Source organism: Prionailurus viverrinus, chromosome D2, assembly GCF_022837055.1.
Source record: "Prionailurus viverrinus isolate Anna chromosome D2, UM_Priviv_1.0, whole genome shotgun sequence".
Lineage (NCBI taxonomy): Eukaryota > Metazoa > Chordata > Mammalia > Carnivora > Felidae > Prionailurus > Prionailurus viverrinus.
In genome coordinates this window covers 31,796,033-31,811,953 of record NC_062571.1, presented here as the reverse complement: position 1 = coordinate 31,811,953, position 15,921 = coordinate 31,796,033, and the positions used below count along the sequence as shown (strand labels likewise).

Below are 15,921 nucleotides of genomic sequence, written 5' to 3'. Positions count from 1 at the left end.
ACTTGGGGAAGACAGCTGCTGTGAGGACCCTTGGAAGTAACTTGAATGGCCTTGTGGCTTTATGTTTCCTCCGCATGCATCGTGAACACTCTCTCACCACTGTGGGGAGCGGGGGTGCATTGCACAATTGATTCTCGGTGCCTGAGCCCCGAAAGTTCCATCTCATATCCAGTACAGTTCCATCTCCAATCCAGTAAAATCCAGTACAGAATTTCTTTCTTTTATGGAGCTTTCTTGTTTCTCTTACTGGTGAGGAGCTGGCTGCTCTCAGTTTATACTTGAATTTGCCAAGTTTTTTTTTTTTCTAATAAAAGGTATGTTTATAATAAATAAATTTTGTTTTAAAAGTAAATTATCACTATATATACTTAAAATATTTTTATTTAAATATATAGTGGTACTTTGCTTATTTTAGGCAAAATAAGCAGCAGGACTATAAGTAGTAATAAATTGCTCCCATCCTTTGTCATTGCTGTTGAAAATTCTGGTTATTTTCCTTTTGATCTTGTTTCCCAGGCATATGTACTTTTTTTTTTTTACCTAGTTTTACACGTATTACAGTGCACATATAATTTTTTTTTATTCTGCTTTTTAAAATGGTATAAATTGAGGGGCACCTAGGTGGCTCAGTCGGTTGAGTGTCTGACTTCGGCTCAGGTCATGATCTCATGATTTGTGAGATCAGGCCCACATCTGGCTCTGTGCTGACAGTGCGGAGCCTTTTTGGGATTCTCTCTCTCTCCCCGCCCCTCCCCCACTCAAGCTCTAAATAAATAAATAGCTGTTTTTTTATATGCCATAACTTGAACCATTAAACAAGAAAAACCATGAATGAACGTAGGTTGATAATACTCTTTAAGAAGCTTGGGGCGCCTGGGTGGCTCAGTCGGTTAGGCGTCTGACTTCGGCTCAGGTTATGATCTCGAGGTGTGTGAGTTTGAGCCCTGCGTCGGGCTCTGTGCTGACAGCTCAGAGCCTGGAACCTGCTTCCGATTCTGTGCCTCCTTCTCTCTGCCCCTCCCCCACTTGTGCTCTGTCTCTATCAAAAATAAATAAATGTAAAAAAAAAAAATTTTTTTTTTTTAAAAAGAAGCTCTAGCAACATTTGGGAGGTAGGGGTTGGAATGCAAGAACTCCAAATAGAAAAATAGCAAGAGACGTGAGCAAGCCTTGCCACAAGGGAGATAGAAATGGTTAATTAACCATGAATGATAATCAGTCTCATTATTGAAAGAGTTGATTAAAGCAAGGGATGTCATGTCCCCTGTTCATATTAGCAAAGATTTTTTTCTAATGATCCATTTACTTATTGGGCAGAATGTGTATTAATTGGCATAAATACTCTGGAAAGCAGTTTGGCAATACATTTCAAAAGCCATAGGTTTATCCGTTTACTAATTATATTCCCCTCGCCCCCCTCACCCCTTGTTAACATCTTATATTCTTTTCTTATCTCTCTCTTTGGTGGTCTTAATTTTTTAAATTGAATTACATTGAGAATTTTAAATAATATAATTTTTTTTTAAAAGATAAATAATTTATAGATAGATCATTATCTTTTTAATAAAGATAAATTTATTTAAATAAAGATAAATTTTTTTTGAGAGAGAGAAATGGCGTGAGCGGGGAAGGACAGAGACAGAGAGAGACACAGGATCCAAAACAGGCTCCAGGCTCTGAGCTGTCAGCACAGAGCCCAACGAGGGGCTCAAACCCACGAACCATGAGATTATGCATGGCCTGAGTTGAAGACAGACGCTTAACCGCTCAACCGGCTGAGCTGGCTGAGCCACCCAGGCGCCTCTAAAGTTTTTTTTATTTATTTACATAATCTCTACACTCAGCCTGGTGGGACTTGAACTCATGACCTTAAGATCAAGAGTCATGTTCTCTTTCAACTGAGCCACCCAGACGCCCCTAAAGATAAATCTTTATTCTACTTATAGATCCTTTTCACAGTCTGTCTTATTTTTTTAAGTATCCGGGTGTTCTGTATGTTTTATACAGTTAGATTTGTTGATCTTTGTGACTTTTTTATGGCTCCTAGGTTTAGAAAATCATCTCCACTTCAGAGGTTGTATAAATATTAAGTTCTGTTTACTTCTGATTTTTTTTGTTGTTTGATTTCAAAAAATATTTCAAGTGTAATTCTCTGTAGAGTTTACTTTGATTCTTAGGTTAATCGAGAGTCTCTATTTTGTTTTCCCAGAACTATTTTTTTTATAAATTTTTTTTTTTTACTTTTTAAATTTTTAAATAAATTATTTTTGAGAGAGAGACAGAGTCTGAGTGGGGGAGGAGGCAGAGTGAGAGAGGGAGACACAGAATCCGAAGCAGGCTCCAAGCTCTGAGCTGTCAGCACAGAGCTGGACTCAGGGCTCGAACTCATGAACCGTGAGATCATGACCTGAACTGAAGCCGGATGCTTAACCCACTGAGCCACCCAGGTGCCCCTTCCCAGAACTATTAATTGGTTATTCTGATATCAGTTATTAATCCTCCCATTCCCCAATTTATTTGTGAGGCCTTCTTTAGCACTTATTAAATCATGACATATTATTTATGGACTACATTTTCTGGACTATTTTCTTTCTATAATCTATTTTTCTTTGTGCTTTATAATTTTATTTAAATTTAAGTTAGTTAACATATAGTGTAATAGTGGTTTCAGGAGTAGAATTTAGTGATTCATCACTTACATAGAACACCCAGTGCTCATCCCAACAAGTATCCTCATCAGTGCCCATCACCCTAAATTTAGCCCATGCCCCCAGCCACCTCCCCTCCAGCAACCCTCAGTTTGTCCTCTGTATTTAAGAGTCTCTTATGGTTTGCCTCCCTCTCTGTTTTTATCTTATTTTTCCTTCCTTTCCCCTCTGTTCATCTGTTGTGTTTCTTAAATTCCACATATGAGTGAAATCATATGGTATTTTGTCTTTCTCTGACTAACTTATTTCACTTAGCATAATACATTCTAGTTCTATCCACATTGTTGCAAATGGCAAGATTTCATTAAAAAAATTTTTTTTAACGTTTATTTATTTATTTATTTTTAAATTTTTTTTTTCAACGTTTTTATTTATTTTTGGGACAGAGAGAGACAGAGCATGAACGGGGGAGGGGCAAAGAGAGAGGGAGACACAGAATCGGAAACAGGCTCCAGGCTCCGAGCCATCAGCCCAGAGCCCGACGCGGGGCTCGAACTCACGGACCGCGAGATCGTGACCTGGCTGAAGTCGGACGCTTAACCGACTGCGCCACCCAGGCGCCCCAATGTTTGTTTATTTTTGAGAGAAATAGAGCACAATCTGGGGAGGGACAGAGAGAGAGGGAGACACAGAATCCGAAACAGGCTTCAGGCTCTGAGCTGTCAACACAGAGCCTGATGTGGGGTCCAAACCCACGAACCACAAGGTCATGACCTGAGCTGAAGTTGAATGCTTAACTGACTGAGCCACCCAGGCACCCCTCATTCTTTTTCTTTTTTAATGTTTATTTTTTGAGAGAGAGAGAGAGAAGCAGAGGGAGAGGGGGACAGAGGATCCAAAACCGGCTCTGTGCTGACAGCAGTAGGCCTGATGTGGGACTCAAACTCATGAACTGTGAGATCATGACCTGAGCCGAAGTTGGACTCTCAACAAACTGAGCCACCCAGACACCCCAAGATTTCATTCTTTTTCATCAAATATTCCATTGTGTGTGTGTGTGCGTATACACACACATATACATGTATACACATGTATATATGTATATGTGTATACGCACACACACATACATACGTACATACCACCTTTTCTTTATTCATCATTCGATGGATATTTGGGCTCTTTTCATATTTGGCTATTGTCGATAGCACTCCTATAAACATTGGGGTATATGTGTCCCTTCGAATCAGCATTTTGGTATCCTTTGGTTAAATACCTAGCAGTGCAATTGCTGGGTCATAGGGTAGTCTACTTTTAACCTTTTGAGGAACCTCCATACGGTTTCCCAGAGTGGCTGCACCAGTTTGCATTCCTGCCAGCAGCGCAAAAGAGATCCTCTTTCTCCGCATCCTCGCCAACACCTGTTGTTGCCTGAGTTGTTCATGTTAGCCATTCTGACAGGCGTGAGGTGGTATCTCATTGTGGTTTTGGTTTGTATTTCCCTGATGATGAGTGACGTTGAGCATCTTTTCATGCGTCTGCTAGCCATCTGGATATCTTCTTTGGAAAAGTGTCTATTCGTGTCTTCTGCCCATTTCTTCACTGGGTTGTTTGTTTTTGGGGTATTGAGTTTGAGAAGTTCTTTATAGATTTTGGATATTAGCCCTTTATCTGATATGTTATTTGCAAGTATCATCTCCCATTTTGGTTACCTTTTAGTTTTGTTGATTGTTTCCTTTGCTTTTTATCTTGATGAAGTCCCAGTCGTTAATTTTTGCTTTTGTTTCCCTTGCCTCTGGAGACAAGTGTAAGAAGTTTCTGCAGTCGAGGTCACAGAAGTTGTTGCCTGTTTTCTCCTCTAGGATTTTGATGGCTTCCTGTCTTATGTTTAGGTCTTTTGCCCATTTTGAGTTTATTTTTGTGTATGGTGTAGGGAGGTTGTTGTCCTCTGTTTAATTAATTGTAGCCTTATAATACTGGTTATGCTCTATCTTCTTCTTTTTTAGGGAGAACTTGCTTGCTTATTCCCCTAGATGAAATTTAAACCATTTCAAAAAATGGTTTTGGATTAAAAAAATTTTTTTTGATGTTTATTTATTCTTGAGAGAGAGAGAGAAAGAACATGAGTGAGGGAGGGGCAGAGAGAGAGAGAGGGAGACACAGAATCCGAAGCAGGCTCTAGGCTCCGAGCTGTCAACACAGAGCCCAATGCGGGTCTCGAACTCACAAGCCATGAGATCATGACCTGAGCTGATGTCAGATGCTTAACCAACTGAGCCACCCAGGCACCCCAAAAAGTGGTTTTGGATTTTAAAGTTAAAAAAACTTTATGACTTTTGAGCAGGAATTACATGAAACCATCTATAAACTGATTTCTGGAAAAAAAAATCTCATTTCAGTTGTTGGTCGTTAACGAGCATGTTCTGTATCTTCACATACAAATCTATTTTTAAAGATACCTTTGTGAACTTTTATACTTTTATTAATATTGGTCAGATACATTTTCCATTCTGATTATCTCTATATATTCTATATTATTATTGCTATTTGAAATAGGATCCTTAAAAATTATATTTTATTGCTGGCATATGGGAATATTACTGAATCTTGTGCTTTTATTTTGATGAGCCATTTCGCTGAGACTTTTTTTCATTTGCATAGTTTGTCAGATGCCTACTTTGGTTTTTGGAGGTTATGCGGCCATTTCATGTGCACATAATAATCGTTCTGTTTCCAGTGTTTGTTTTCTGTTTCTTTGGCCAGAACTTCCAAGACCATATTCAGGGATACTGGTGTGGGAAGGCGTCCTTACTTTGCTCTTCGTTTTATTTTTTTTTTCAACGTGTCTTTATTTATTTGGGACAGAGAGAGACAGAGCATGAACGGGGGAGGGGCAGAGAGAGAGGGAGACACAGAATCGGAAACAGGCTCCAGGCTCCGAGCCATCAGCCCAGAGCCTGACGCGGGGCTCGAACTCCCGGACCGCAAGATCGTGACCTGGCTGAAGTCGGACGCTTAGCCGACTGCGCCACCCAGGCGCCCCACTTTGCTCTTCGTTTTAAAGGGAAAGCCTCTGACGTTTTCCTTGATGTTGCTTCTAGCTTGAAGGAGATCTGTCGCTTTTACCCAAAGGGGCTGTTGGATTTACAGGCACAACAAAGACTCCTTTCTAGCCCTTTGCGCATCTGGCACGAAGCGCTAGGGTACTCATTGTTTGGAAGTGTTTGCCCTTTCTAGAATCCCCAGCTTGCCCTAAACTTTGAGCCCACAGAGCCAGTCCATTTCCAGACCTTGGTCTCCCTGGACGGAAAGCCTGACTTGTGGGGATTCATTCCTCCCTGCCAGGACCTCTCACTCTCTTCTGCCAGCCCTACCAGCTGACGTAAGGGCCGGCACCTGACACTGGATGGCGGCAGGGCTAGAGGCACCTGGCACAGCCCTGGACCAGGGGAAGCAGTAAAGGCACTTCTTACCAGGACGCCCTGCAGAGGACTCCTGCAGATCCTCAGCCATCTGGACTTCTGCCCTTACCCCACCTGTCCCCTTTCTTTTCTCAGACCAGCTCAGTGAGGTCACCAGTACCCCTGCCTTGCCCTCCGAGCCTGCTGGGCACTGCTGGCCCTGTGCTCTGGAGGCCTTCCTGGTCCAGTGGGAAAGCAGACACAAAGAGAGAGGTGAACACAATCAGGATGAAGAGGTCCCATTCGTGCTCTGTGAGACTCAGAGGCTGGAGCAACTAACTGCTTCGAGCAGCCAGAGAAGGCTTCTTAGAGGAGGTGACATTTGAGCTGCTCTTAGAGCGAGAGTAGACAGTCTGTGAGGCAGATGAGGGAGAAGGGCTTCAATTATGATTATTTTGATAGACTTCGCATTATTGTTGCTGTTCAGAATGGGCTCTTTAAAAACTATATTTTATTGCTGGCATGTAGGAATATTAGTTGAATTTTGCATATTTATTTTGGAGCAATCTTTAGAGCCTTAGGGGCCTGGGGGTGTCTGGCCTCTTTGGGGACAAGACAAGAGTTTGCAGAGACATGGGACAGTGCTGTCTGAGTTGGGTGGTGCTCCTGGAGTTCAGAGGTGGGAGGGCGATCCCCAGTCACAGGGGTGATCCGGGCAGATTTTCAAAGAGGTGGGATGGGGGCTGGCCTTGAAGCCTAGAGAGGATTTGGCTAGAGGAAGGGGAGGGTAGACTGGAGGAGGTGCAGAGAAGCAGCATCCTCACTGTGCACCTGCCTGGTACTATGTCACCACACTTAGTACTTTTTATACTTAATTTTCCTGACAGTTCTGCCAGGTAGATGACAAGACCCCTGTTCCACAGATGAGGAAACGGGGGCTCAGGGAATTTAAGTGACTTAGGTGAGCCGGAGAGCCTAATTTCTGAGCTTCCATGCTTTCAGTGCCTCCCTTTTTAAAATGTAGGTCCCTAAAAAATTGCTTTATTGGGAAAGAACTCACACACCATACAATTCACCCATTTAAAGGGTACAATTCAGCGGCTTTTGTATATCCACAGAGTTGTGCAGCTGTCATTACAGTCCAGTTTTAGAACCCCCAGCCCTAGGTTGCCCCCCCGCCCAGGACCCCCAGCCCTGGGCAACCACTGCCCTCCATTCCGTGTCTATACACTAGCCTGTTCCAGACAGTTCACGTAAATGGCCTCATCAAGCGTGTGATCGTTTGTGACTGCTTTTTTCACTTAGTGTAACGTTTTCAAGGTTTACCCACGCCGTAGCATGTATTGGTACTTCGCGACTTTATATTGCCAAACAATATTCTTGTTTCTGGATAATGCCACATTTTGCTTACCCATTCAGCTGTCGATGGACATTTGGGTTGTGTGCACTTCGGGGCTGTTGTGAATAATGCTGCTGCGAGTGTTCCCGTGCGACGTGTTTTGTGTGGACATATGTTTTCATTTCTCTCTGGTGTAGACCTAGGAGCGGAATGGCTGGCCGGGTCGTGTGGTGACTGCAGGTTTTACCATTTGGGAAACTGCCAGACTCTTCTCCACAGCGACTTCCCGGCTGCCTCTTGTGCATGCTTGCCTTCAGAGTGACGGGGCTGGGGAGAAGGTCAGACCACAAAGTCTGTGCGAGTCGCCTGTTTTCAAAGAAGATGGTGGGAAAGTAGCGTGAAGACTGCAGCTTCACTGTGGCGTCTTTGGTGATTCCAGAAGGAGGATTCTGCAGGAGCTCAAGGACGCTGCCACAAGTGCTGGTCGTGAGCTGCTCCTTCTGCTCATAGGCCATGCCACTAGACAAGGTGTTGAATAGAGCCAAAGGTTCGGGGTGCCAGAGAGGGACAAGCGCGACCTGTGGTGATGAAGGCTCTCGGAAGAGGGAGGGCAGGGTTTCGAGGCTGGCACAGGGGAGACGAGTGAGAGAAAAGGACTTGGGGAGGAGAGGCAGGGTTGGGGCCTTGTGGTTCAGGGCAAGTCCCTGAGCAGCTGTGGCCAACTGTCCTCTGTCTTTGTTCTTTGGCTGCAGATCTGGCCGAGTGCAAGCTGGTTGCTTTCCCCATTGGCCTCTACAAGGTCCTGCGGAATGTCACCGACCAGATCCAGCTCATCACGCTGGCCAACAACGAGCTCAAGTCCCTCACCAGCAAGTTTATGACCACGTTCTGTCAGCTCCGAGGTAGGCCCCGGTCCGCCAGACAGGAAATCATTCCCCAGGGGAGGCTTCGAGGATGGACCTGTGTCCTGCCTGAAGCCTGGAAGTCTCTAAGTGTCACTCCTCCCTCTCGCTGGCTGTGAATCAGACTGACTGATGGTCAAGGGTGTGGGCCCACTGGGGTGTTTGGGGTCCTGAGACCCACAAGTAGTCATTTCTCAATAGACTTGAACGAGCCCCCGTCCTCCTCCCCAGCCTAGCACTGCTTTCCCGGTTCAGGAGTGACAGATGCCGGGGATGTTGGTGTTTCCTCTGCTGGGCCCACACAGGGCCGTGGACAAGGGTGCCTGGCAGGATGACGGGCAGGAGGCCAGCAGGTGGGCATAGTAGAGTCTCTTGAAACGGCTCCTCTGGGTAGGCCCGCAGGATGCAGTGGCCACTGCGGTGCCGCACACACACCCCCCCCCATCCTTCTGTGAGAGTCTGCTGCTGCTCAGTGAGCCGTGGGGTGGGAGAACCAGGGAGGGCACAGGAGGCATAGGAGAGGTGATTCCCACCTTCTGGAATTCTATCTGACAGGGGCATGAAAAAGGTCCAAGGGCCCGGTTAGAGAAATCCATATGTCAGATGCTGGTGGAGCGGGAGGGACATGAGCAAAAGCGTACCTCCCACGGCTGATTTCAGGCCTCCTAGAAGAGGTGGGGGCATCGGGCAGAGGCAAGAGGGAGGCGTGAACTGGCAAACAGGTCCCAGGGACAGAAGGCAGCTTGTAGAATGCTCAGCAGCCAGCTATGGGCAGGACATGGATAGGCTACCGGCTGGGTGGGAGGGGGGCGTCCTGGGGCAGGACTCGGTTCCCCGGAGGCACTGTGGGTGCTTTTCACCAGGCTGTCCCGTCCTTCATTTTCTGGGGGCCACTTCTCTGCGCAGATGAGACGGGCCCTCACGGCCAGCAGGCCCCATCGGCCGCAGTGGTCAGCCCTGGCAGCAATTAGACTCATCTGAGAAACTTTTCTACAAACACAGTTGCCTTGGCTCTACCCCCAGCCCAGTTGAATCAGAATGTCCGAGTATGGGCCTGGGCCTTGTACGCATCTTTTAAAACCTACATCAGTCATTCTGAAGTGGCAGCAGCCAAGGTTGAGGCCATGGGTCAGGGGTTATACATGCCAGTGCCTGAGAGACTAGCGTGCGAGTACTAAATGTCGCGGTTTGAGTGGTGGGGACCGTGGGACACGTACCCCTCTCCGCTCTGCCAGGTATGCCATGAGGATGTTGGGGTTTTGTCAGTAGAAGCTAGAAATACGGGTTTTGTGTGAATTTTTACCAGGTGTTCTATAACACGGAAGCCAATAAAACACCCTTGCACAGTAGATTTAGCCCATGGGCCATCAGTTGGAAGAATCTCCCATAATATATGAGGTCTGTCTCTGCCATCTCATTTCATGGATAGAAAAGGAAGGCCAGGGAGACTCAGGCTTATCGGGGATCTCGGAGCAGCACCCCCACGTCGTCCACCTTGCAGGCCAGGGCTGCCTCTCCAGGCCTCCCGCATTAGCCCAAGGGTCCCCTGGAGATGTTTGCTTTGCGGAGGAGGGTGGAAAGATCGAAAATGGGTGGTGGGGGTTGGCTGGGACCTCCAGGAAGGGCAATCAGGAAGGGTGCTTCCTTTGGGTAAGAGGAGAGTTCGTTTGTGCTTTCCTTCCTTGAACCTTCCCCGGAGCACCTGCCATATTCCAGACCTGTGTCTGGAGGCTGGGAGACAAAGACTGGCAGACCAGCTCCCTCCCGGAAGGAGCCCAGGGTCACAGAACAGACTTGTCAACCACACCAAGTCCTATGATGCCGGCGTGGACAACATGCTGGGAACAATGGGAAGAAAACTTAATTCTTCCGGCGAGTGCTGTGGGCGGTGGGTGGGCCGGGAAGCAAGGGCTTTCAAAGGACTTGACACTGGGCATTGCCTTGTGAGATGAATAAATAAGCCCTCTCCAGGGGGCACAGCGACACATGCCAGAGAAATGCGCTAGAACCCATTGTGTTTGTGGCTTAGCTGCGGAAATATATTTATCATAAAATACCCTTCTGGTCAGAAGTCTGTGGAAGGATGCAGTTTGAACCCCCTCTGTGCGGCTGGCAGCTGCTGACTCCCCCACACCACCCTGGATTACAAATGAAAAGCTGCGATGTGCCCAGTAATTGGGTTTCACAAAGGCAGTGGCGCTGGTGACCAGGGGCAGGGAGGGGCTGGAGTCGAGAGTGGCTCCTGGCTCCTGAAGAGATGCTCCCAGCCCCAGCCTTTATTATATATAGTTTCTCTTTTAAATAGAAAAGTTCCCTCCTTTTATGTGTGAAGAGGAAACTTGAATAGGCTCTGCTGAACTTCCCCCAGGCCTGCCGGCTTCCCCTTCCCTGTTCGTGGCTCTTGACAGAGAAGGCGGGCTGCCTTGGTGCCAGGGAGAAAGGCATCCGCTTCCTCCCTCCCTGCCACACTGTCTCCTGTGGGAGCCCCGGGGAGTGTCTTCTGCTGGGCTCGTGGCCTCCTCGGGTTTGCGTCCCCTTGACACCCTTCACCCATTTTATAGAAGGAAGAAGCCAAACCCGAGAAAGCCAGTGGCACAGATGGAATCCGCGCAAAGGGCAGGTGCGCCCTGTGGAGTGGCGGGTTTCATTGTCGGACTCTGGCTCTTCTGTTCCCTCTTCTCCTGCGTGCCTGTCTCCCCACTTCCTCCTCTCATTCAAGTCATTCTGCTCCTGGACTGTGCCCGGGGTCTTCCAGGCCCCGGGTGTGCGAGAGACACCTGTGGAAATCCACAAAGAGCCCCCGGATGAGAAGCACAGGCTGTTTATTCAGAGCTGGCTCCCGCAGGGGAGTGAGCAGCTGGCGGGCGGCATCGAGGAGAGACTCAAAGGCAGCGGAGGGGCGGGAAAGCTTTGTAGAGGATAAAAGGCGAACCTGGAGGCAGGCCAGCTTGCAGGGGGCATCCTACGTGACTGGTTAGGGTGCATTTTGGCTTTCCGGAGTTAGCCCTAAGTTGGAAATTGGAATAAAAATCAGAGACGCTGTCAGTAGTCAAGTCCCGGCTGTTTGGGGCCAGTTGTTACGGGAGTGTTACAGGGCTTCCTGGACCGTCAGAAGAGATGGCAGTCTGACTCCCTGCAGGTCTGACCTGGAGCAGACTGGCCTCCTCGGCTGGTTACCGTGGCTAGTGGGCTGGCTCTCTGGGCAGGGTGCTGCAGGCTGTGGGCCACGGTTCTGTTTTTATGTTCGGTCTAGCCGTCGTCTGCGTGTATATTCAGTTGCTCACAGCCCGTCTTTCAACCCAGCTCAGCAGTTCCTCAGGAGCACCTGTCGTGGCCCGGCTGGGGGCATGAGCAGGTGAGCGGTGGCCCGGGGGTCCAGACGCACTGGGCGCTGAGCCCTCGCGGCTCCACACGGAGGGCTTTACACGTGTCATCTCAGTTACCCCCTCCTGACACCCGCCATTTAGGATGGGGTGAGACAACAGAGACCTAGACATGGTTCTTGAGGAGCTCCCAGGCTCTCGGGGCAGGTGGGCGTGTGAGTGGACAGCCACCTCGACGTGTGGGGGGGGTGACACAGCAGACATTTCCTTGAAGCCTGGCGTGCCAGGGGGCACAAGTCTATTCTGCTTTGGGTGGGTGGGTGGGTGGGTGTGTCGGTCTGCTAGGGTCACCACAACAGAGCACTTCGGCATGGGTCGGGGAGGGGGGCTTACATTTACTTCTCACAGTTCTGGGAGCTGCATGTCAGACACCAAGGTGTTGGAAGGTTTGGCTTCTTCTGCGACCTGTCTCCTCAGCTTGCCAGTGGCTGATTTCTCACTGTGTCCCCACGTGGCCTTCCTGTGGACACGTATTCCTGGGGTCTTTCTGTGTGTCCTGACTTCCTCTTCTAAGGACACCAAGCAGATTGGATTAGGGGCACCCTAACGGCCTCATTTGAACTTGGGCACCTCTTTAAAGACCTCACCTGCAAACACAGCCACACTGGGAGGTACTGGGAACTGGGACTTCCGCATAGGAATTTGGGAGGTGGGGGGAGACCTCACTCAGCCCAAAATACTGGGGAGTCGGAAGCCTCCAGAGGAAATGGCTTGGAGGGGCCATTGGACAGAAGGAAAAGGGGGAGTTCCCAAGGCCTCCTTTAGGAAGATGGGAGGTGTGTTTGGGAAATGGACTAAAATAAAAACAGTACCACATGGGACATTACAGAGCAGAGGATATGGCGTGTCATCGGCAACTGGTCTGAGCAAGTGAGTGGTCCTCAGAGAGTCCGTCAAGGAGGAGCCAGGGCAAGTGACCCCAAAGCAGGGGGAGATGGGGCTGGTGGGGGGGGGGTGTCTCCCTCTGTTTCCTGCTTTGCCTCTGCCCACTGGCTTACTTTTCTTTTTGCTGATGGCACTGAGTGGATGAAGGAGGAGAGAAAAAGGCATCCAGAACTATTTGGGGAGAGCAGGGCAGGCACTGAAGCCTTGCAGTGGTCAGTTAGGCGCTTTGGTTTTAGTCTGGGATCAGGCAGATCTCCTCTGTTGGGCACACATCTGGTTCCCCCTGCATAGCCCACCACCGGGATGGCGGGGCCTGGGAGGGTCCTTCTCACCTGAGTCATTCACAGGGGGCAGCTCCCCGTTGCTGACGATCAAGAGTTCCTACCTGATACCAAGGTGGTGATTAGTTTGTGGCCTTTTACGTCAGTTTTCGCCATCAGTCTTCAAGGATGTCTGTCTCCTGGGGTTTCCTGGCCGGCTCAGTGGGGCCAAGGCCAAGACTGTGTGCACGCTGTGGGCAGTGGGTCAGCCCTCCCTAGCAGAGAATGAAAAGAATCCCAAGTATTATGGGCTTTAGCATTCCTTAGGCTAGAATCCCAGAGATAGGATTACCAAGGCCACTGTTTCCAGGCTGTTGGTCTATACTATGAGGTCATCAAGCCCTGATGTCACCCTGAGCCTGGAGCCTGCCAGGTGAGGAGCCTTGTGGTCAGGCTGAACCAGGACCCATAAGATGAGAGGCTGGGCTGTTGGATGTTCAAAGCATAGACGCCCAGTTCTGGGGCGTGATGTTTTCTGTTTCCCTCTGGGTCCGCTCTCCATGCTGATCCTACCCTCACTCACCCTCTGGCTGTGGTCAGGTGGGGCCAGTGGGGAGCCCCCCAGGAGGTCAGGGGAAGAGAGAGAAGAACCTCAGTGAATTTATTCCCCTGGCACCGTGAGGTTCATCTCGGGCTGGCTGTGCCCCTCGTCCCAAGGTCACTTCTCTTGAGCCAGTGTTTACGTGACTGTCCTCCCAGGTTTCCTCTGGCTGGTGACAGCTCCCTGCTTCTAACCCGGGGTTCCCGCACAACCCCTTGAGATTTCCCTACTGCCTCCTATACCTTTGTAAACAGTTCATTGCAAATAAAGCCTCCTTGATTATCCTGAGTTGAGTGTTTCATCTGTTTCTGGTTGGGGCCCTGATGGATGCTCTTTGCCACTTATTAGCTCTGTCACCACAGGCAGGCTGTCTAACTGTTCTTTGCCTCAGTTTCCCCCGTGGTATCGTAGACTCATACTGGCAAAGCCTTCACCTCGTAGGGATCCCGTGAAGATTGAATGAGTTAGCGCATGCACAGCCCTGGGAGCCGCTGCGTCCCCAGCACTATCCAACACAGTCTTTGTACACGGCCGTAGGTGTTCAAAACTACACACGGAATGGGCAAGTGAATGACTTCTCATCGCACGGTCGGTCGGCGGAAGAGTGACCCCCCCACAGATGTCCACGTCCTAGTTCTTGCCACCTGCGATTATATTACCTCACACGGCAAAAGAGTCTTTGCAGATGTGAATAAGTTGAGATCCTTGACATGGATTAAGTGGGAGGTGGGTGGATGTCCTCGTAGGGTCTTCATGAGAAGGCAGGAGGACTAGGAAAGATGTGATGGTAGACACAGCCACTGGAGTGATGTGGCCACAAGCTTCTAGAAGCCGTTTCCGGCTTCGGTCAAGGCACGGACTCTCCCCCTCGACCCTGCAGATGGTACATACCTCCCGGCTTGGTTTTAGTCCTCTGAGACCATCTTGGCCTTCTGACCTCCAGCGCCGTAAGATGATATACTCGTGTTGTTTAAAGCCACCAAGTTGGGGGCAATTTGTCACAACAGCAGTAGGAAACTGATACACAGCCGGAAGAGTTGGGAGGGGGGCTTCTGCCTCAGTGTCCCCACTTTGCTTGCTTACTCTGCTCTCCCGCTTGACCTCACTGTGGAGCCAGGGCTGGTGCCCCAGAGGGGAAACCTTCTCCAAAGAGCCACCATGCCTGCCTTCCTCAGCTGCCCCGTTTCCCTCGGCGCCTCCAGCTTTTGGTCCCTCCTATGGCACGCAGGCTAAAGGTGGGCGGGGCTCAAAACGACGCTCCGTGGGTCTTGTTCAGACCCCGAGTGGGAGCCACTACCCCCACCGCTGTGAAAGAGGAGGCTGAACGGTCCCGGTGGGGTGGAACCTGAGGCCTGCTTCCCTGTCCAGCGCAGCCCGGGCCTGGGACACTGGTGGGACGTGGCCGGCTCTCCTTGGAACATCCAGGCAAGCGTGTGCTGCTCCAAGGGTATTGCTGGCGGCAGAAGAGCTGTTTCTTGGCTCTGTTAACTGCACGTCAAACCACCGTACCATCTATTGGTTTAAAACAACAGCGTGCTCTTTCCTCCAGCTCTGTGGGTCGGCTGGTCTCTGCTGGCGGTTCTGCTGGGGTCCCTCATCCTCCAGGGCCTCGCTCCCCGGGGCCTCTAACCTGCTTGGACTTCTTCACAGTGGCTGGGCTCCCAAGAGGAAGTGGCTGGTGCCGAGCTTGATGCCTGAACTTGGACATCTCCTGAACGTCATTTCTGCTGTATTCTGTTCATCAGAGTGGTCGCAGGGCCAGCCCAGAATCCAGAGGTGGGAACGAGTCTCTGCCTTGTGACGGGAGTTGCCCCAAAGTCTCAGCCCAAAAGGCCTACGGCCCTCTGTGGATGGCTTTTGTGGTTGATTAGCCAGACCTCTGATGGATGGCACTTCTGTCATTCTTTATGCGCTCAGCTACTTGTGGCCGCTCTTTGGCAGCCACTTTGCTAAGAGCTGTGAGGAACTACCAGACCCTGGCATTTCCAAGCTGTGTGACCTTGGGCAAATTATCGAACCACTTTGAGCTTTCATTTTCTCATCCTAAAATGGACATAATAGTAGTACATCGTGGAAAGTGTGTAAATCTCATAGGCTGTTAATTTGTTCACTTCATTTATAAATCCTTATAAACCAAACTGTGTCCTTTTTCCTGGAAGGTGACAATAAATAAATAAAATAAGTTACCTTTGGAGGGGTCTTAGAGGCACCCTGGAGAGCTATTCCTGCCACACAAGCAGGTGAACGTCTCTATCCTGCACCTCGTCAACCCCCGGAAGCCAGCAGACCCAGGACTCGTGTACGTACCTGGGGCCCTGGGACATCTGCAGCTCAGCATAGGCTCTGATGCCTCAGTCCCGCAGGGCCCCAGCGAACATGTCCCGCTCCCCGTGTGACAGGGGGCTTTGTCATTCCCCTTCATTTCCCTGTTCCGAGCCCTCCTTCGCTCCTGGCTCTGAGATTTAAGAGTTTCCATCCCTCCTCTGCCCTTCTTACCCACTTCTC

At 49.6% G+C, this 15,921-nt stretch overlaps 1 protein-coding gene and 1 long non-coding RNA gene across 10 annotated transcripts in view; one reads left to right on the top strand and one right to left on the bottom strand.

Moving 5' to 3' along the window:
• LRRC20 (leucine rich repeat containing 20) overlaps positions 1–15,921 on the top strand; it is a 117,808-nt gene that overhangs the window by 58,135 nt on the left and 43,752 nt on the right. For 6 of the 7 annotated variants that reach the window (XR_007145271.1, XM_047824852.1, XM_047824850.1 and 3 more), the window contains one exon: positions 8,138–8,287. The exons of the other annotated variant lie outside the window; for it this stretch is intronic. Coding sequence is in view for 5 of the 6 variants with exons in the window: in XM_047824852.1 (XP_047680808.1) it covers positions 8,138–8,287 (150 nt within the window). In the remaining variant the exon portion in view is untranslated. The remainder of the gene's footprint in view (positions 1–8,137; positions 8,288–15,921) is intronic. 7 annotated transcript variants of the gene reach the window in all.
• On the bottom strand, positions 11,215–13,028 carry LOC125147707 (uncharacterized). Of its 3 annotated transcripts, none has more exons than XR_007145275.1 (3): positions 12,888–12,976; positions 12,004–12,179; positions 11,215–11,293 (listed from the first exon to the last, which is right to left on the bottom strand). It is a non-coding gene; the product is annotated as an uncharacterized LOC125147707 (long non-coding RNA). The 3 variants fall into 3 exon arrangements; XR_007145274.1 differs by lacking the exon at positions 11,215–11,293 and adding an exon at positions 11,540–11,626 and having other exon boundaries at positions 12,941–13,028; XR_007145273.1 differs by lacking the exon at positions 11,215–11,293 and adding an exon at positions 11,540–11,626.